General features: G+C 40.7%; 1 protein-coding gene across 2 annotated transcripts in view; it reads left to right on the top strand.

Annotated features, from left to right (window-relative positions):
* npr2 (natriuretic peptide receptor 2) overlaps positions 1-22,129 on the top strand; it is a 47,152-nt gene extending 25,023 nt beyond the window's left edge. Inside the window, exons 9-22 of one of the 2 annotated variants that reach the window (XM_084141126.1) lie at positions 2,697-2,771; positions 3,883-3,960; positions 5,843-5,947; positions 6,383-6,454; positions 7,689-7,848; positions 7,971-8,126; positions 8,540-8,708; positions 10,279-10,425; positions 11,186-11,309; positions 16,803-16,871; positions 18,478-18,652; positions 20,000-20,098; positions 21,089-21,180; positions 21,591-22,129. In XM_084141126.1, coding sequence (XP_083997252.1) covers positions 2,697-2,771; positions 3,883-3,960; positions 5,843-5,947; positions 6,383-6,454; positions 7,689-7,848; positions 7,971-8,126; positions 8,540-8,708; positions 10,279-10,425; positions 11,186-11,309; positions 16,803-16,871; positions 18,478-18,652; positions 20,000-20,098; positions 21,089-21,180; positions 21,591-21,653 — 1,584 coding nt within the window. In that variant the 3' untranslated portion in view covers positions 21,654-22,129. Of the gene's footprint in view, positions 1-2,675; positions 2,772-3,882; positions 3,961-5,842; positions 5,948-6,382; positions 6,455-7,688; positions 7,849-7,970; positions 8,127-8,539; positions 8,709-10,278; positions 10,426-11,185; positions 11,310-16,802; positions 16,872-18,477; positions 18,653-19,999; positions 20,099-21,088; positions 21,181-21,590 lie in introns of both variants that reach the window. The other variant, XM_084141125.1, reaches the window with a different exon arrangement.
* The last annotated feature ends 283 nt before the right edge of the window (positions 22,130-22,412 follow it).

Here is a 22,412-nt window from a genome sequence, read left to right as displayed (position 1 = left end):
CTGGTCCTGGGGCCCTTGTTAAGGTTAACAATATCATGGATTTTACCAAGTACCAGGACATTTTAGCCGAAAACCTGGTTGCCTTCGCCAGGAGGCTGACACTTGGCTGCAGGTGGGTCTTCCAGCAAGACAATAACCCCAAGCACCAATCAAAATCCACAAAGAAATGGTTAATTGACCACAAAATAAATGTTTTGCAATGGCTATCTGTCTCCAGACTTGAACCCCATTGAAAACCTGTGGTTTGAATTGAAGAGGGCAGTACATAAGAGCAGACAAAGGATATTAATGATCTGGAAAGATTCTGAATGGAGGAATGGTCTAAGATCCCTCCCAGTGTGTTCTCCAATCTCATAAAAGTTTTTAGAAAAAGGCTCAGTGCCATTATCCACGTAAGGGGTGGGTGAGAGTGTTGGAAAGAGGGGTGCTACTAATTTTGACCCCTATCTTTTGTATTATTATTTTTTAAAGATTTTTTGTATTACTTGTTAAACAAATTCACTTTCTCTGAGCAATTGTATTAGTATAAAATAATATCATTTCTTATTTTTTTGGCATACAATATAGCTCAGTATTTATTTTATACAATCTTTTTTGCTCATCTTTATCAAGGGTGCCAATAATTATGAACCTGACTGTATATGCACACACACTTACAGTACACATGTGCAGGCATTCATGCACGCACATGCACACACTTTCTTCATTAGACGTTTTCAGTCCAGTTCCTGGGATAAAACTGTGGAAAACATATTGATTTTCAAAAACGATTTATTTTCCAGTATGCCATGTGTTGCCAATATTTGCGTTATCTACAGTTGTGTAGTGCATGCTGACACATACAGTGAGGGAAAAAAGTATTTGATCCCCTGCTGATTTTGTATGTTTGCCCACTGACAAAGACATGATCAGTCTATAATTTTAATGGTAGGTTTATTTGAACAGTGAAAGACAGAATAACAACAAAAAAATCCAGAAAAACGCATTGTCAAAAATGTTATAAATTGATTTGCATTTTAATGAGGGAAATAAGTAAAGGGAGTGCTCCTAATCTCAGCTTGTTACCTGTATAAAAGACACCTGTCCAGAGAGGCAATCAATCAATCAGATTCCAAACTCTCCACCATGGCCAAGACCAAAGAGCTCTCCAAGGGAGTCAGGGACAAGATTGTAGACCTACACAAGGCTGGAATGGGCTACAAGACCATCGCCAAGCAGCTTGGTGAGAAGGTGACAACAGTTGGTGCGAAATTTCGCAAATGGAAGAAACACAAAATAACTGTCAATCTCTCTCGGCCTGGGGCTCCATGCAAGATCTCACCTCGTGGAGTTGCAATGATCATGAGAACGGTAAGGAATCAGCCCAGAACTACACGGGAGGATCTTGTCAATGATCTCAAGGCAGCTGGGACCATAGTCACCAAGAAAACAATTGGTAACACACTACGCCGTGAAGGACTGAAATCCTGCAGCGCCCGCAAGGTCCCCCTGCTCAAGAAAACACATATACAGGGCCGTCTGAAGTTTGCCAATGAACATCTGAATGATTCAGAGGAGAACTGGGTGAAAGTGTTGTGGTCAGATGAGACCAAAATCGAGCTCTTTGGCATCAACTCAACTCGCCGAGTTTGGTGGAGGAGGAATGCTGCCTATGACACTAAGAACACCATCCCCACCGTCAAACATAGAGGTGGAAAATGTATGCTTTAGGGGTGTTTTTCTGCTAAGGGGACAAGACAACTTCACCGCATCAAAGGGACGATGGATGGGGCCATGTACCGTCAAATCTTGGGTGAGAACCTCCTTCCCTCAGCCAGGGCATTGAAAATGGGTCGTGGATGGTATTCCAGCATGACAATGACCAAAAACACACGGCCAAGGCAACAAAGGAGTGGCTCAAGAAGAAGCACATTAAGGTCCTGGAGTGGCCTAGCCAGTCTCCAGATCATAATCCCATAGAAAATCTGTGGAGGGAGCTGAAGGTTCGAGTTGCCAAACGTCAGCCTCGAAACCTTAATGACTTGGAGAAGATCTGCAAAGAGGAGTGGAACAAAATCCCTCCTGAGATGTGTGCAAACCTGGTGGCCAACTACAAGAAACGTCTGACCTCTGTGATTGCCAACAAGGGTTTTGCCACCAAGTACTAAGTCATGTTTTGCAGAGGGGTCAAATACTTATTTCCCTCATTAAAATGCAAATCAATTTATAACATTTTTGACATGCGTTTTTCTGGATTATTTTTTTGTTATTCTGTCTCGCACTGTTCAAATAAACCTACCATTAAAATTATAGACTGATCATGTCTTTGTCAGTGGGCAAACGTACAAAATCAGCAGGGGATGAAATACTTTTTTCCCTCACTGTATATTACCCTCACCCCCTTTTCATTCACTCTGTGCACGCTCGCTCCAACACGTACATCTCCCCAGAATTCTGTTTTGCATATGAAAACATGGCAATTCTTCATTTACCTGGCAAATAACACTGAGCCTTTTTCTAAAATGTTTTATGAGATTGGAGAATATTAATAAAATGTTAAAGCTATGAAAAGAACTCAATTTGTATAAGTGAACATTGTATAGTTACATTGTATATTTGTACATGTAATAATAACCAAACTGAACTGAATTGTAGTGTACCTGAACATTTCTCTGACTGTATCTTATCTGACAAAGGATACTTGTTACTCCTTCCAGAGAGGTTCCAGCTATGGCTCCTTGATAACTGCCCATGGAAAATATCAGCTGTTTGCTAAAACAGGCTATTTTAAGGTAAGGCTGTCTGAGTTCTGACATTTTCAACTCCTGCTCACTCCTTTACACCCACACATGTGCATGCTCACAGAGGAGATGGATAGGAGAGTGGGCGAGCTCCGCAGAGCTCAGCTCAGATGGCTGGTTTTAATGTGATACACAGAGTGTGATTCACATCCCACCTCACAGTTTGGACACCGCTAGCAACTTGTTGTTGTTGTTAATGTCTCTGTTTAACGAGTCTATTGAGAGGGTGGAAGAATATAATATAAATGTCAGGCTTTGAATGTTGATACGTGGTTGTTGGCTACATGTAACACTTTAGTTTTTTTCTATTCAAACCTATAGGATTATATCCCTACTATAGAGTATCCAAAGTTGTTTATTTTTCTCAGTTTTTCTAGTTATAATTCACACTTTGGATTTGATGGTGCCTTCTCTGTAGATTGACTTTACTTTTACATATCAAAGTGACAGATGTATCTCTCCATCTCAGCAGCATGGAATAGATGTTAAATATACTTGGCACACATACCATACACTATTATATCGACACTATAGTCCACCTATTGTCCCTTGTGTTTTCCCCTGAATAAGACTTGAATATGTCAATATGTTTCTATTACCATGTATATTTGTCCTTTTCATTCTTCCCAATGAATGGATGCCTTTCCATCACACAGATCCCATAGATGGTCACATTTAGGTCTCTCCTATTGCATTGTCACAGTCATAGAAAGATAATACTATAGGCCAGGGTTTCCCAAACTCGGTCCTGGGGCCTCGCAGGGGTGCACATTTAGTTTTTGTCCTAGCACTACACAGCTGATTCAAATAATCAAAGCTTGATGATGAGTTGATTATTTGAATCAGCAGTGTAGTGTTAGGGAAAAAACCAAAACATGCACCCAGGGAGGTGCCCCAGGACCGAGTTCGGGAATCCCTGCTAAAGAACGTATCTCTATAGTCACAGTACACTACACAGTAGTCTGTTGCTCAACCTGCAGTAGAAGGTTTTTCATCTCCATCTCTTTATCTCGCTATCTCTATCTCTCTATCTCGCTATCTCTATCTTGCTATCTCGCTATCGCTATCTCTTTATCTCGCTATCTCTATCTCTTTGACACAGGGCAACCTGGTGGCCATCAAATATGTGAACAAGAAGAGGATAGAGCTGACCAGACAAGTGCTGTTTGAGCTCAAACATGTAAGTCCAGATCAGTACCCAATGATTTACTGTGTATGTGTGCTGTTATTACTTAAGTCTGGTGGGTTGTTTAAATCCTTACTGCCTCACTGCAGAGGGGTATCCATTCCTGAAGTGTTTAAGAATAGTCCAGCTAGTGGGCTTTTCCCTCTTATACTTCATTTAGTGTTATTGGCTCCTATAGAGAGTCCACTCACCTGATTTCCCCAGGTTTAAACCAGTCACTGATGAAAAGGGTCTGAACTAGTAAACTCTGACCCTCCAGGACTAGAGTTCAATGTCCCTTTACCAGGGCCCTGCCTCATGTGTTGTTGTAGGCGAGCATGCCTCTGTTTATGACCCCTCTGCAGCAGCAGTAGTAGAATGAGTCTCTCCCACTGAGGTGGTAAAGCCACTGTGGGCCTTGGGGGGTGTGTACTGAATCATTACCAGGTTGTTCAAAGGAGGGCCTCTTTCACTTCGCTACAGGAGATTTCTTATTACTGAACCTGTGCTGCTGCTGTTAAAGACTCAGATCCTCAAACGTCCTCCAACATCAGCTGCAACAGCTGTGGATGAAGAAAATTGTCTCCGTTTTGGGAATTACATTTAATGAGACAGTGACAGAGAAAAGTGAAAAAACAAGAAAACGTCTGACTTGAAACACGATGTGGGAAAGACAAAACATTGCTGAAACATTACTTTGAAGCTAATGAAAAGCCAGACAGTCAGTCGGTGCTATTATCGGATATCTGGGTCTGTATTAATTTAGTTATCATCCGTGCGGTGGATAAGGCTCTGGGCAGCCTAGCCCCCCCCCCCCCCTCCTCTCGCTCTGAACTGTGGCCCAGTGGATGTGAGTTGTGCAGGCCCTGGATGCCTCTACTCAGCGGTGGCGGGTGGGCGGAGCACACAGGAGAGACACCAGTCTGAGCTGGCAGCTCATCAGATGCCCCTGGGGCCTGATCGGCTGTCAGTTCCCTGCTCATGAAAGAGCCAACCAGATGAGGGAGCGAGGGGCCTGCCAATGGAAACTTAACCGCTTGTCTTCCAGAGCCTCTCCTTCCCCTCTTCTCTCCTCTCCTCCCTTAGCTAGCGTTCCGCAGGGGAAATTATATAGGCCAAAGGGTATGCTAACTTCTCCTGAGCCGTGAAACAGGAGCAACTGACTCCCTGGTTTTGGTGTTACAGCAGCTGTCACTCACCTCTGTTAGTGAATCGGCCCCAAATCAAAACACACTGTACAGGTTATTCTCACTGTTTTTAGAAGTTTCACGCTGCTCGGAGATATTATGTACATCCTCCCTGCCAGGGCATGGATGTATTGAAACGGAGAGGATGTGTGGACTGGATTCAATTTCACTCTGTTGTTTATACATACACATCATATGGAACATTTAAATACAGAGCATGCAATGCTTTCCTATGTGACAAGCCTATACATAATTTAGAGGATTTTGTTTTGTACTTTTTTATTTGACATGATTCATTTTTGGACGAGATCCCAGGTTGTAAGAAGAGGACATGGAATTAATGATAATTTTCCATGTAGTGCCTTTTACACATTTGCCTGCTATGCACTCATATTATAGCCAATACATCCTTTCAACACCTCTGCATTTTTTCACATGCTGTAAATTCCCACAACACTGCCTCATTCATAACCTCCCGGCCCAATTTATTCACATGCACGTGTCAACTGGATGGCCTATGAGGGAATGCTATACTTAACACGTAGAAAAGACACTGTGCCAAAACCTGTTCGCTGTAAATGTACTATTCTGATGAGGTGCTTTTTATGTTGCTTTTCTAGAAAGGAAAATACCAGTTTTAGCATCTATTGCCATATAATCTTGAGAGAGAGAATGATATACTGATTGAAATTCTATGTGTTTGTTTACAGATGAGAGATGTGCAATTCAATCATTTAACCAGATTCATTGGTGCCTGCATTGACCCTCCCAACATCTGCATCGTGACTGAATATTGTCCCAGAGGTAGTCTTCAGGTAAGACCTCACAATCATTCCATTTCATGGAATTTCAATTGTATTTGCATGTTTTGTCAAGTATAATCACTTGGACCGATATAATATTGAAATGACCATTTGGTGTGGTCTTGCTAATGTATTATTCATTCATACTCTTTCTGTATAAATGTATGGTTTAAGATGCCCTGAGAGACATTTGGAAATGTACTCTTGGCTTTCAAGTTTAGTTTGAAATGCCAGCCTGATGTACTGCTACCCTGCCAAAATGGAAGAATGTGAAGTTATGGGAAACTTTTAATAATGGAGCTTATCATGTGAAAACACTTCAGACTGACTGTTACTGTAAAACTGTGTTACATTATGTGATGTAGGGAGATTTCAGATTAATTAGAGCGATGTCGGCGAGATGTCAGGATTAGAGATGTCAGCTGAAAATTGTACTTCTACTTTCAGGACATTTTGGAGAATGAGAGCATCAATCTGGACTGGATGTTCCGCTATTCACTCATCAACGACATAGTCAAGGTATGTGTCCTGTTTGACAGCAGCCAACACATGTACTATGATTGTAACTGCAGTTGGGTCGTTTTGAGGTCACATTGGTACCTTATTAGTGAGAGAAGGTATTGGTGTAGCACATGGGAATGTGTGAAACGTACTTCTCAGGCTGAAGTGTCCCCACTTGCGCCAGCGAATAGCTAGCTTTTTTAAAAAGTCAAGGGGTCTGAATAATTTCTGAAGGCACTGTACATAACTGTAGACTGAAATATAACAAAACCGTTCGACATAGAAACACCAGATTTTGGGCAGCTTTTTAAAAATAATGTTGAGTAATTATGAAATTATTAAAACATTTAATAACATTCCACACATGAGGCCACTAGGTTGTTTGACTGCAGGAAAGGGGTAGCCCTTTAACCTAACTCTAACACCTAACTCTTACCCCTAACGTTGCTGACGTTACCCACCTAGCTAACGTTAGCGTTAGCTACCTAGCCACCTACCTAATATTAGCCACAACAAATTGGAATACGTAACATATTATACGTATTGCAAATTCGTAACATATTATATGAATTGCAATTTGTAACATATCATACAAATTGTAATTCGTAACATCATACGAAATGGATGATGGACATCCACAAATTAATACATAACATACGAAATGTAAAATTTCATACTAAATGGAGGGAGACAGATTTACATTTACTGTGTTACATCTACCCCTGAGTCCAGGTTGAAAACTTGGAAAGCAACATAATCACAATCTCACTGCAAAATTCCTTCCGCTTAATCAAATGTAATCATCCATGTATTTTCACTACTTATTTTTAGCCTGCTCTAACAAAGGGGCTTTTTGTTCAAGATCACTATCTTGGAGAAATACTATATTGAGGTGAAGTACATGGATCATGGAGTACCTCAACCAAATTTCTGTTAAAATAACAGTCTGGTAAGCTGTCAACAACAGGGACCTTCTAACAAGCAAAAGGCCCTATAAGCCACATTCTGATACATATGCTCCAACAAATATTAGACGTATACATGACAGTGCAGTATGTTTTTGAGTCCCCGTAGGAATTTGATTTCCAATGTGAAATGTACAACTACTTGAAACACTTGACCCCATACAGAATTTTCATCACATTTCCATTTCGATCAAACTCAAAACACATTATTTCCACATGATCAGATTTGTATGTTTTCATGTATGCTATATTTTTTTGAACGGTCAATTTCATGCTTGTTCTGCCAGGGAATGAACTATCTGCACAACAGCTACATCGGCTCCCATGGAAATCTGAAGTCATCTAATTGTGTGGTGGACAGTCGATTTGTGTTGAAAATTACGGATTACGGCCTGGCCAGTTTCCGTTCATCATGTGAAAATGACGACTCGCACGCACTCTATGCAAGTAGGTCAACATTGTCAGAGGAGGTAATCACTTTGCCTCCTCACCAATGGAAGAAAACTAAATGGAGGATTGGATAAAGGAGAAGATGCTCAGTGGTTAATGTGAGTTTGTTGTGTTTCTAGAGAAGCTGTGGACAGCTCCAGAGTTGTTGATCTACGACAGACATCCTCCACAGGGCACCCAGAAAGGAGACGTGTACAGCTTTGGCATCATACTCCAGGAGATAGCCCTGAGGAATGGACCCTTCTATGTGGACGGCATGGATCTGAGCCCTAAAGGTAAAACGAATTATGCTAATAAACGCAGGTTGGCATTTATTGAAATGACTTATGTACTGGAGGCAGCTCTGCAGGGTAGTCACTAGCTGGCACTGCCACAAAGTCATAAAATCCGATTTTAAACCTAACCTTAACCACACTGCTAATCCTAGTGCCTTACCCTAACCTTAAATTAAGGCCAAAAAGTAACATTTTCATCCCATTTCCTCCTTCATGCGTGTTCCCTAATCGATAAAGAAAATCATGGAGCAGAAGTCTGCATCTTCATGGTTGGACAACTCCAGTCCTCGGCTCAAGGGCTGCAGTATTGCTGGTTTCAGTTCTCGCTGGGACTTCATTGATCGATCAATTTCCCAGAGAATGCAGTGCTGCACACACTAACACTAACACTCCCCCTATCTTGACTATTACAGAGATAGTGCAGAAGGTGCGTAATGGCCAGAGGCCTTACTTCCGGCCCACCACAGACAACAGCTGCCACTGTGAGGAGCTGACCATCCTGATGGACAGCTGCTGGGCCGAGGACCCTGTCGAGCGGCCCGACTTTAGCCACATCAAGATCTACATCACCAAACTCAACAAGTGAGCACTGAGCACCACCATGCCCCAAAATGGCTGCCTAGCTCCTCTTGTATCAGACACCATGTAGATCATATTTTCTTTGGATGTATTTTATCAAGATGTTTGAAAAGGAGAATGGAGGAAATAATTTAAATAAGTTGAAATTATCAAGAGATGCTGGAAAAGGATTAGTATTAATACAAATAAGATTAAAGAAAATGGTGCTGCTTATCACACATAAATCATTTCAGATCAGAGAGATAGGAAGTCTTCACCCTCCAAGTGTGGAGTTTATATTTATCTTGTTGTTCTTCATGGCTTACCCTATGCATTATTCAGATGCATATTTTGGTTTGTGTGTGTGTGTGCGCGCGTTCCCTTGGGCTGGGCAGACCTGTCACAGAAGGATAAATATGTGATCTACCTGCTGATCAAAAGCCGGAAAACCTTGAAGATGTAGAGTTGAGTGACCACTGTGACCAAGAAAACCAAGTACTTTATGAGCTGTGGGAGGAAATCAGACCCTGGTGTTTGTTTTGTCGCTGGATCAAGCTTTCAGGGCCATACTCCTTTTTCCTACAACACCCCCATAATCAGATGTGTCCCTTTGCTGCAGAACTGTTTTGATCTTATTCAACGCTTCTGTATTTCTTACAAGTACAAAGGCTGTTTTTGTGTTGGCTAGGTAGACAGACATACTCCTTTTGAATTCTGACATTTGTGGCAGGGAGATCACAGCACAGGTTGTGGTTCATTGTATTGACTGGCGGCTTGGCCGAGTGGCTTAAATCAGGGCTCAGGGTCTGTCTGTCTGTCACGTTAGCATATAGCCACCGGCAACGCTAGCCTCCGTGATATACTTCTGGCCATTTCCACTGGTCTGAGGTAAGAGGGACATGATTGATACCTCTCAGAAGCACTTCTTTTCATTACGTAAATATGTTATTGACATGTAGTGACGGATGGCGTGTTATTTTTGGTGTGAAGCCCTGGCTGAAGGACACAAGAACAAACAGTGTCTTTAGTAGTCAGTGGCGTAAACGATCACTTTGGCTCACACTTTGTTTATTACAAACGGCCGAATTGACTTCTCTGTAAGTGACCTTGCTGAATTTGTATGATTACTATTCGGCTGGGTAAAGAATGTGAAATCTCTCTTCTCCTTTGGATCCTATCTCCTCAGTCCTCAATGACAATCCTTATGATTCAGTGTACTTTAAGTGATTGAGCTGTGTATCCTTCACATGATTACCCCTGATGCACTGCTATTCATCAGAGTCTGTATTTCATGTCTTGCTTTATCGTCGTGTTCCTCTACATGTGGGTGTATGATCTATGACCCATTGTGGGAAAGATTCCAAACACTGAGTGTACAGTACTGTACAGCTATAGCCCTGGATGACTCAACCACTGTGCTGTATAGGCAAATAGTCTGAAAAGTATGGCCATGAAGTCACTTCTGAAATACGCATTGAATAGACCATATTAGGTGATGTTAACGGAATAGAAAGTACAGAAAGTTTAGATATTTTTAATTTAGAATGGCAACAAATGAATGGGTATGTCATATTTCTGTCTGTTTGTGTCACAGGGAGGGAAGTACCAGTATTCTGAACAACCTGCTGTCCAGAATGGAGCAGTATGCCAACAACCTGGAGAACTTGGTAGAGGAACGAACGCAAGCCTACCTGGAGGAGAAAAGAAAAGCCGAAAATCTACTTTACCAGATCTTGCCACAGTAAGAATATAATTATTTGGATTTTCCTCTTGCACTATTATGTTTATAAGTCTGAACTTCTGAATATCAAACAGAGAAAATTATGAGACTATTTTCTGTATTGTACCGTGCCACCTATTCATTGTTTAAATTCCACAGCATGAAAGAGCGTCTCAGCTTTCTATTCTATCTCACACTTTACAAAAATATACACATTCACAGTTACATAAGCAGAGAGGAAATGAAAGGGCAAGGCAAGATGGGAGCTGACAAGCTAACTTCTCATTAACCGGAACTAGGAGGAGAAATGTGATAGGGGGTTAAGCACCTCTGATAACACGAAAGCAGCAAATGACAAGCCATGTCCTCAGTCTATTTCAGTGGTGTAGTCACAGTCATTTATAATCCCATTGTCTGCCCAAATGTCTCACCCGAACTTTAAGCCATTTTGACAGACAGAAAAGGGCCTGAGAGAACGGAGCGATACCTTCTCTCACTGCAGAATTCATCTTATTTGACCAGAGTCCTGGATTAACCTAGCTGTTAGTGCTAAACTGTGCCTCTGGCTCTTTAATGTAATTACTGTACTTTAAAATATTAATGAAAAGGGAGTTATACTGTTAGAATCTGCTTATACTGTAACTTCCCTTACTCATTGTGGGCCGTAGCTGCCAAGCTTACTGTCTGTTGATTCATAGCAACGATAACCTTATCTCTTAAGGACTGTATTAGCATTTCGTTCTGTATGGTTTTTACTAAGTTTGTGTTCTCTTATCCACAGCTCAGTAGCAGAGCAGCTAAAGCGAGGGGAGACGGTCCAAGCGGAGGCGTTTGACAGTGTGACAATCTACTTCAGTGACATTGTCGGCTTCACGTCAATGTCAGCTGAGAGTACACCACTGCAGGTAAACAACTGTTTGTATATAATCTGTCCTTTTTAAAATGTATTTCTGTATATATATATATATATATACAGTGAGGGAAAAAAGTATTTGATCCCCTGCTGATTTTGTACGTTTGCCCACTGACAAAGACATGATCAGTCTATAATTTTAATGGTAGGTTTATTTGAACAGTGAGAGACAGAATAACAACAAAAAAATCCAGAAAAACGCATGTCAAAAATGTTATGAATTGATTTGCATTTTAATGAGGGAAATAAGTATTTGACCCCTCTGCAAAACATGACTTAGTACTTGGTGACAAAACACTTGTTGGCAATCACAGAGGACAGACGTTTCTTGTAGTTGGCCACCAGGTTTGCACACATCTCAGGAGGGATTTTGTCCCACTCCTCTTTGCAGATCTTCTCCAAGTCATTAAGGTTTCGAGCCTGACGTTTGGCAACTCGAACCTTCAGCTCCCTCCACAGATTTTCTATGGGATTAAGGTCTGGAGACTGACTAGGCCACTCCAGGACCTTAATGTGCTTCTTCTTGAGCCACTCCTTTGTTGCCTTGGCCGTGTGTTTTGGGTCATTGTCATGCTGGAATACCCATCCACGACCCATTTTCAATGCCCTGGCTGAGGGAAATCACCCAAGATTTGACGGTACATGGCCCCGTCCATCGTCCCTTTGATGCGGTGAAGTTGTCCTGTCCCCTTAGCAGAAAAACACCCCCAAAGCATAATGTTTCCACCTCTATGTTTGACGGTGGGGATGGTGTTCTTGGGGTCATAGGCAGCATTCCTCCTCCTCCAAACACGGCGAGTTGAGTTGATGCCAAAGAGCTCGATTTTGGTCTCATCTGACCACAACACTTTCACCCAGTTCTCCTCTGAATCATTCAGATGTTCATTGGCAAACTTCATACGGCCCTGTATATGTGCTTTCTTGAGCAGGGGGACCTTGCAGGCGCTGCAGGATTTCAGTCCTTCACGGCGTAGTGTTTTACCAATTGTTTTCTTGGTGACTATGGTCCCAGCTGCCTTGAGATCATTGACAAGATCCTCCGATGTAGTTCTGGGCTGATTCCTCACCGTTCTCATGATCATTGCAACTCCACGAGGTGAGATCTTGCATGGAGCCCCAGGCCAAGGGAGATTGACAGTTATTTTGTGTTTCTTCCATTTACGAATAATCGCACCAGCTGTTGTCACCTTCTCACCAAGCTGCTTGGCGATGGTCTTGTAGCCCATTCCAGCCTTGTGTAGGTCTACAATCTTGTCCCTGACATCCTTGGAGAGCTCCTTGGTCTTGGCCATGGTGGAGAGTTTGGAATCTGATTGATTGATTGCTTCTGTGGACAGGTGTCTTTTATACAGGTAACAAACTGAGATTAGGAGCACTCCCTTTAATAGTGTGCTCCTAATCTCAGCTCGTTACCTGTATAAAAGACACCTGGGAGCCAGAAATCTTTCTGATTGAGAGGGGGTCAAATACTTATTTCCCTCATTAAAATGCAAATCAATTTATAACATTTTTGACATGAGTTTTTCTGGATTTTTTTGTTGTTATTCTGTCTCTCACTGTTCAAATAAACCTACCATTAAAATTATAGACTGATAATTTCTTTGTCAGTGGGCAAACGTACAAAATCAGCAGGGGATCAAATACTTTTTTCCCTCACTGTATATATATATATATATATATATATTACTTTTTTATGTGGTGACCCCGACTTTGAATACTGTATGTATTACCAGTTAGTTTTGCTAAGTAAAATGCACTCAAGATTTATTGAGTCAAAGTATTAATTTACCGTGGGAAATTACAGACTTCTAGGTACTAGCAGTTAAGAATGTTGGGCCAGAAACCGAAAGGTCGCTGGTTCTAATCCCGAGCCGACTAGGTGAAAAAATAAGGTTGATGTGCCCTTGAGCAAGGCATTTAATCCTAACTGCTCCTGTAAGTCGCTCTCGATAAAAGTGTCTGCTAAATGACTAAAATGTAAACTCTCCCCCAAGACACTCAGAGGTAGCTGACATGAAAGCTTGAAAATATGCTGATCCAACAGCTCATTATAGGAAAATAAGAGAATGTGAAGAGGAGCTTCTTTGTCACTTACGTAACCTTACAGAGCCTATTAGAGCTCCTACCGTATGTCTCATAGTTATAAAGCATTTCCACACTGAGACCACAACTCAAAATAGTACTATTGTGAGAGCTGAGAGCGTATTGACGCATAGTTGAGTCACTGGGTGCTGTAGCTGCTATGGCATTTCTTTCTCAGATTAAGAAGATTTCAAGACCACTCATATCGTTGAGACTCCCTTCAACAGGGTCTAAAATTACTGTATGATGAAAGGCCAATGGGATGGTTATAATGGTCTCAAGGGTTTTAAGTGCAGTGTCCCAACATGTTATTTTCTCCAAACATTTTGGTCATTCAGAACTCTGAAATTCATCCAGAGGAACCAGGTTTTCTTCTTAATGCAACTTGTGCCAGGAATTCAGACAAAGTGTTACTGGAGTGTTTCTTCTAAAGTTGTGAAGATACTTTACAGCAGCGATTCTCAACTGGTGGGTCACGGGTGTCAGAGTAAAAAAAAGTCATAAAATAAAAATGTACATGAAAAAATACTCCAGTCTGAACTTAAGCGACTTAAATCAGGTAGAAAGTGTGTAAAATTAAGTTACAGTTTTTTATAATTTAATAAAAATAAAAATACATCTTCAATCACAGTATTATTAATATAGAGCTGTTTGGTTGATTTTGTGGTCTCAAGCTAGTGAAGTTATTAACGAATATGGGCAAAATTGTATTATTGACAATGAAAGAGGTGGGAATGTTGTTCCCTTGTCATGTAATTGCTACATTTACTATCACTATAGCATAAAAAATAGTTGTCCAGATTGTATTTTGGCGATTATTTTTCGCAATGCCAATATTGTGTCGTGACTGAGACAACCTGGTTCAATTTGGGTTCTGAGGCAAAACCAATTGAGAACCACTGCTTTTCACCCAGACTGATGTATTCTATTCATCCAGCAGAAGCTACTTACAAGTACAATGCAATGTATTATGTGTAATATATTGAATGTCAGTTATATTCTACGCACTTGATTTTCAGGTCACAGATCTATTCAATTAAGACTACAGAACAGAGAGTATTATTTCACATTAGTTTGGTTTTGAGGTCTAGGTATCTCACCTACCAGTTAGTGTTCTATTTAATTAGCATATATAATTAAATATATCAATTTCCCCATACAGTGGGGAAAAAAGTATTTAGTCAGCCACCAATTGTGCAAGTTCTCCCACTTAAAAAGATGAGAGAGGCCTGTAATTTTCATCATAGGTACACGTCAACTATGACAGACAAAATGAGGAAAAAAAATCCAGAAAATCACATTGTAGGATTTTTAATGAATTGATTTGCAAATGATGGTGGAAAATAAGTATTGGTCAATAACAAAAGTTTCTCAATACTTTGTTATATACCCTTTGTTGGCAATGACACAGGTGAAACGTTTTCTGTAAGTCTTCACAAGGTTTTCACACACTGTTGCTGGTATTTTGGCCCATTCCTCCATGCAGATCTCCTCTAGAGCAGTGATGTTTTGGGGCTGTCGCTGGGCAACACGGACTTTCAACTCCCTCCAAAGATTTTCTATGGGGTTGAGATCTGGAGACTGGCTAGGCCACTCCAGGACCTTGAAATGCTTCTTACGAAGCCACTCCTTCGTTGCCCGGGCGGTGTGTTTGGGATCATTGTCATGCTGAAAGACCCAGCCACATTTCATCTTCAATGCCCTTGCTGATGGAAGGAGGTTTTCACTCAAAATCTCACGATACATGGCCCCATTAATTATTTCCTTTACACGGATCAGTCGTCCTGGTCCCTTTGCAGAAAAACAGCCCCAAAGCATGATGTTTCCACCCCCATGCTTCACAGTAGGTATGGTGTTCTTTGGATGCAACTCAGCATTCTTTGACCTCCAAACACGACGAGTTGAGTTTTTACCAAAAAGTTCTATTTTGGTTTCATCTGACCATATGACATTCTCCCAATCCTCTTCTGGATCATCCAAATACACTCTAGCAAACTTCAGACGGGCCTGGACATGTACTGGCTTAAGCAGGGGGACACGTCTGGCACTGCAGGATTTGAGTCCCTGGCGGCGTAGTGTGTTACTGATGGTAGGCTTTGTTACTTTGGTCCCAGCTTTCTGCAGGTCACTAGGTCCCCCCGTGTGGTTCTGGGATTTTTGCTCACCATTCTTGTGATCATTTTGACCCCACGGGGTGAGATCTTGCGTGGAGCCCCAGATCGAGGGAGATTATCAGTGGTCTTGTATGTCTTCCATTTCCTAATAATTGCTCCCACAGTTGATTTCTTCAAACCAAGCTGCTTACCTATTGCAGATTCAGTCTTCCCAGCCTGGTGCAGGTCTACAATTTTGTTTCTGGTGTCCTTTGACAGCTCTTTGGTCTTGGCCATAGTGGAGTTTGGAGTGTGACTGTTTGAGGTTGTGGACAGGTGTCTTTTATACTGATAACAAGTTCAAACAGGTGCCATTAATACAGGTAACGAGTGGAGGACAGAGGAGCCTCTTAAAGAAGAAGTTACAGGTCTGTGAGAGCCAGAAATCTTGCTTGTTTGTAGGTGACCAAATACTTATTTTCCACCATAATTTGCAAATAAATTCATAAAAAATCCTACAATGTGATTTTCTGGAGAAAAAAAATCTCAATTTGTCTGTCATAGTTGACGTGTACCTATGATGAAAATTACAGGCCTCTCTCATCTTTCTAAGTGGGAGAACTTGCACAATTGGTGGCTGACTAAATACTTTTTTCCCCACTGTAGATTAAGTCGAAATGTTTTAAGAAATAATGATAAGCCCATCAAACTTAAACTAGAACTAAAACTGTTTTCTGAGCCCTATTTCTCTCTCCATAAGCACAATGATTCTCCTGACTTGACCAATAGCTACTCAGGGGAATTGATGAATGAGAACATGAAACACTTCATATCTCCTTTTGAATAAACAGCTGATGTGTTATGTAATTATTTAGAAAAAATAAATAAATGTGTTCCCAATATTTAGTCTGTTGCGTTGTTTTGCTCATGCAAATGCATTTCTCAGTAAACTGAGGTTCTGGGAACTGGCCCAAGGCGGGGGAACAGAGACATATTTTAATCTGACTGGGGGAACCATTGGGAGTTCATGCAGAAACACATCTCCGTCAATCACAGGGGCAAATCAAATGGAACATGCCTCATGAACACACACAGGGGAATTTACTATCTTTGGACACTATCTTTGAAATTGCTTTGTTTCACGAGATTGCCACTAGCTAAAGAAGTATTTCTGAAATAGAGACTGAGGGAGCAGAAGAGTAACGGTAATATGGTTTTAGTGGTGGAGTTTGCAATCGTTTTTAACCTTAAACAATTGTTTCTAGTTTACCTGAGTACTGTAGCTAAAGTATTTTTTTAATTCTCCATAGGTTGTGACGGTGCTGAATGATCTTTACACTTGCTTTGATGCCATCATCGATAATTTTGATGTGTACAAGGTAAGTCAGAGGAATCATGTTTTGTAATGTAAATCTGGTTATTTTCAACCAGTGATATAATCACCTGTTTTATCTACTAACATTTTGTCATCTACAGTATCAGTCAAAAGTTTGGACACACCTACTCATTCAAGGGTTTTCTTTATTTTTAATATTTTCTACATTGTAGAATAATAGTGAAGACATCAAAACTATGAAATAACACATATGGAATCATGTAGTAACCAAAAAAGTGTTAAACAAATCAAAATATATTTTATTCAAATAGCCACTTGATGACAGCTTTGCACACTCTTGGCATTCTCTCAACCAGCTTCATGAGGTAGTCACCTGGAATGCATTTCAATGAACAGGTGTGCCTTATTAAAAGTTAATTTGTGGAATTTATTTCCGTCTTAATGCGTTTAAGCCAATCAGTTGTGTTCTGACAAGGTAGGGGGATATACAGAAGATAGCCCTATTTGGTAAAAGACCAAGTCCATATTATGGCAAGAAAACATTTCAAGAACTTTTAAAGTTTCTTCAAGTGCAGTCGCAAAAACCATCAAGCGCTATGATGAAACTGGCTTTCATGAGGACCACCACAGGAATGGAATACCCAGAGTTACCTCTGCTGCAGAGGATAAGTTAATTAGAGTTACCAGCCTCAGAAATTGCAGTCCAAATAAATGCTTCACAGAGTTCAAGTAACAGACACATCTCAACATCAACTGTTCAGAGGGGACTGTGTGAATCAGGCCTTCATGGTCGAATTGCTACAAAGAAACCACTACTAAAGGACACCAATAAGAAGAAGAGACTTGCTTGGGCCAAGAAACACGAGCAATGGACATTAGACCAGTGGAAATGTGTTGTTTGGTCTGGAGTCCAAATTTGAGATTTTTGGTTCAAACCGCCGTGTCTTTGTGAAACGCGGTGTGGGTGAACGGATGATCTCCGCATGTGTAGTTCCCACCGTAAAGCATGGAGGAGGAGGTGTTATGGTGTGGGGGTGCTTTTCTGGTGACACTGTCTGTGATTTATTTATAATTCAAGGCACACTTAACCAGCATGGCTACCACAGCATTCTTCAGCGATACGCCATCCCATCTGGTTTGGGCTTAGTGGAACTATCATTTGTTTTTCAACAGGACAACGACCCAACACACCTCCAGGCTGTGTAAGGGCTATTTTACCAAGAAGGAGAGTGATGGAGTGCTGCATCAGATGACCTGGCCTCCACAATCCCCCGACCTCAACCCAATTGAGATGGTTTGGGATGAGTCGGACGGCTGAGTGAAGGAAAAGCAGCCAACAAGTGCTCAGCATATGTGGGAACTACTTCAAGACTGTTGGAAAAGCATTCCAGGTGAAGCTGGTTGAGAGAATGCCAAGAGTGTGCAAAGCTGTCATAAAGGCAAAGGGTGGCTATTTGAAGAATCTCAAATATGAAATAAATGTTGATTTGTTTAACACTTTTTTGGTTACTACATTATTCAATATGTGTTATTTCATAGTTTTGATGTCTTCACTATTATTCTACAATATAGAAAATAGTAAAAAAATAAAGAAAAACCCTTGAATGAGTAGGTGTGTCCAAACTTTTGACTGGTACTGTATATCTCAGGTGGAGACCATTGGTGATGCGTACATGGTGGTGTCAGGGCTTCCAGTAAGGAATGGAAAACTCCACGCAAGAGAAATCGCTGGGATGTCCTTAGCCTTACTAGAACAGGTGAAAACATTCAAGATTCGACACAGACCACAAGACCAGCTACGGCTAAGGATAGGCATCCACACAGGTATCATTTCACATTTCACATGGAGTTTGAAATGATTGTTAAAATGTCTTATGCTTAACTACTGTTTTTTTTTTTTTTTTTTTATCCAATTGAATGAATCCATGTCTTTGGGCACTGCCCAATCCTACTCCCAATCCTTGGCTTCCACATAGTTACCACCTAAAAAACTCAAATAAATCATACTAACTTCAATCTTTCAATACCTCCTAAATGTTACATGATCTGCCCTAGCCGTTGACAGTTTATTTCATTCTATGACAAATAAATTAACTATGACACACAATTATTTATTATATTGTAAATCAGGTATGGGCAACTTTGATGGGGGTGGGGGCCACAAAAAAACGGAATGCATGAGGGGCCACAGTGGCTCATGGGTTTCAAGTTAATTTCCTGCAATTATACACGTTTTGCCATTGGGCGGAGAGAAGATTTTGCAATTTTCTAACTCATTTCATGCAATTCTACAAATTTTGCCATGGGGTGGAGAGAAACATTATCAGTTTTACAGCTAATTTCCTGCAATTCTACAGATTTTGCCATAGGGTGGAGGCAAATATACATTTTTTTTGCTGACATGGGCTAATTACGTGACTGCTGATGCACAACCAAAATTGCACATTGTGTATTCTATTATTCTAACTCTTAACAATAAGTTGAGACCCCTACTGAGTAAAACAACTCATCTGTGATTCAATTGCCCGCTTTTGTATCCTGCCCATTCCTGCTTCATGATTGCATGGGGCTTTTGCTCAGTCATTTTTATCAAGTGTTGTGAATGGTTATGACCGTTGACGACAATATGTAGGTTTCAGGACATAGCCCTCCTGTAGCTCAGTTGGTAGAGCATGGCGCTTGCAACGCCAGGGTTGTGGGTTCGATTCCCACGGGGGGCCAGTATGAAAAATTTATGCACTCACTAACTGTAAGTCGCTCTGGATAAAAGTGTCTGCTAAATGACTAAAAATGTAAAATGTAAAAATGCTGTGTTTCAGTTAAGAAATCTCTGGAGATTTCTCCTGTAGCGACAATGTTTGGCCAAGCTTTTAGTTTTTTTTAGTTCATAGTACTTGGACATAATCTCTTGCAGGCAGAATTTACAGTATATTCTTATTCAAACACTTGACATGAACATCACTGATAGGTCTTTAAACAGTCTGCGTGGGAGGTGCTCAATCCCATCATTCTGTGCATGCGTTGTTTGAGTTCAATCATATCTTTCATGCTTTTAAGTACACTTAACTTATCATGTGAGGTTCTAGTGATGAAAGAAATGCTACTTTATCTACATTATGGTTTTCCATGGAGTATATTTCCAGTATAATTCACTGCTTTTCTTCTGTACAGGACCTGTCTGTGCTGGGGTGGTGGGTCTGAAAATGCCCAGATATTGTTTATTTGGAGATACTGTCAACACAGCTTCTCGGATGGAATCGAATGGAGAGGGTGAGTGTCAGATTCGGATCTCTGTTTTTCTATTTTAGGGGATGTCAGCGCTGTTAAATAAATAAGTATTCTAACGAAATGCGCCTGCATGAAACAATGTCACATTCTAGAATTCAATTGGGAAAAAAATACATATTTTTCAGCTGACACACACTAAGACTACTAAGTACTCATTATTTGTTATGTGTGTGGTATTTGCTTGGATTTGGATTTTGTTGTTCGTCCACCGAGTATTCCCTGTTGTATTGGGCTTATGCAATGGTGTTGTGAAAGACTGGCCATTATTTGTCTTGACTAAATCTGACTAATGTCTTGTGTCTGAGAATCCATGACCATCCAATTTATAAAAATTGTGGACTTGCTCTTTGCACATACTTCCCTGTAAGAAACGTAAGCATCAAGGGATAGATAAAGTAGCCAGGGAATGGGATATTTATAGTCAAAAGCAACAGACAGGATGGAGGTTGTCATCGTAATTTAAGAGTGATTATCTGGACTGGCTTTACTGGCAGCTGTTCTTAACTGGTGTGGTGGTAGTGGGACCACTGGTGTTGTGCCAGCCAGGATGTTTTGTGAGTGACTCATCACATTATTGATTAACCCACTCACTTCCTGCTCATTTCCTGCTGTGTGCTTTCACGCCCATTGATAAATAGTTAATAACACTTATACCAATGTCACCATAGTGATAAACTGTATACCATAAAATATCCTATAGTGGTTGGAATCACCTCTGGGACTGCACTGTAAACAGTTATTTCTAGGGACTACAGCACCAGGAAGGATTTCACTGTTCATTTCTACTTTTGACCACCTAACATAGACAGATCATCCATTTGGTTAACGTACAGTATGTATGTGTATTGTAATTGTTATTGTCTACCCCAGTGCATATGGCAGAGGATAAATGCTTGTATGTATGCAACTCGGTGTCACTCCCTGCAAAGCACTCACTGTGATTGTCTCTTGTCCCATTTATGTGTTTCACAGCCTTGAGGATCCACCTCTCCTCAGCCACCAAAGAAGTGCTGGATGAGTTTGGCTATTTTGATCTCCAGTTAAGAGGGGATGTAGAAATGAAGGTGAGGACACAATGAGTAATGAATGTGTTGTTGTCAGCATTATCTGTAATGGCTTCATGTATTCAGTATTGTTGGATAAATGAATATGAAAGAATGGTCAAATGTGGTCTTGTGATTCCCATCCTGTTTATTCTATCTCTTTGTGGAAGAATGCATTGCATGTCAGTAGATTTGCAGCTCTGGGCCTCTCAGATTACGAGTGTCGTAAAAAAAAGATGGCCGTACTCTCCTGTCAAAATGAAAGAGAACCATCAAATCCGGTTATGTAGAGTAGTATACTCTCTAGGGATGTCAGATGAGTTTTAACAGGCCCTGCAAATGTCACCCTTTAAGGAAGAGCAACCCTTTTGTGTATCCATCACTCCCACTCGTCTCCATTGATGAGCCTATTGATTTCTGTGTTTTTCCAGGGCAAAGGCAAAATGAGAACCTATTGGCTTCAGGGGGAGAAGACTGATGTGTACGTTATCTGAGTGGCGCTGCTGATAGCGTGTACCCACATTGGAGCCAACCACAGAGGAGGCTACACAGTGGCACAGCCAGCCACTGCTTTATTTGTTTTAGAATAAGTCCTAAAGGTGATTCCCTCCCAAAGTACGAAAAGAAGGGATGTTTAATGGTATGTTTAATACCTGTGTACGGTAACTGCAAAAAGTTGTAAAGATGTTTTGTATGGATAATCTTTCTGTCCTGAGAGTGAGTACTTCTCGATGATGATCAATTCTTATTTTTTGTGCTTTCTATATAAAAATTTGTATAATGTGTTTGGAAGTCAATGATGTATTAATATGTCCATACGGCGTTCATAATGGATGGGGGCACAGTGTAATGATCAATGTCAATGCAGAGGTTAGTTCCACAGTGGTGTCATACAGTACAAGATGATATATGTATATATGTATATCCAAGATATTGTAAGATATTTTGTTCAATAAACTGAGTAAAATACAACAAATTATTGTTCAGACAATATTATTTATGTTTAACCTAGTGTGTTTTCATAGTCTTGTGTGGGTCTGTGCACACTGCATTGTTAATGTGCTTTTGCTGAAAATATTTTATGATTTAGTATGTCAGATTTGTGTCATGATTGACGGTATAAGGGGGACATTCCTTGGAAACAGCTAATTTTTTCTGGCCGTACATCAGAACTTTTATAACTGGGCCATATTCCCCTGATAATGCTTACCCAAATATTTTCTCCTAGATGTAACTCCGACTGAATTAAGTTT

Source organism: Coregonus lavaretus (assembly GCF_964263955.1).
Source record: "Coregonus lavaretus genome assembly, chromosome: 24".
Classification (NCBI taxonomy): Eukaryota; Metazoa; Chordata; class Actinopteri; order Salmoniformes; family Salmonidae; genus Coregonus; species Coregonus lavaretus.
The sequence above is the reverse complement of the archived record's forward strand: the minus strand, read 5'-3'. Positions and strand labels throughout refer to the sequence as shown.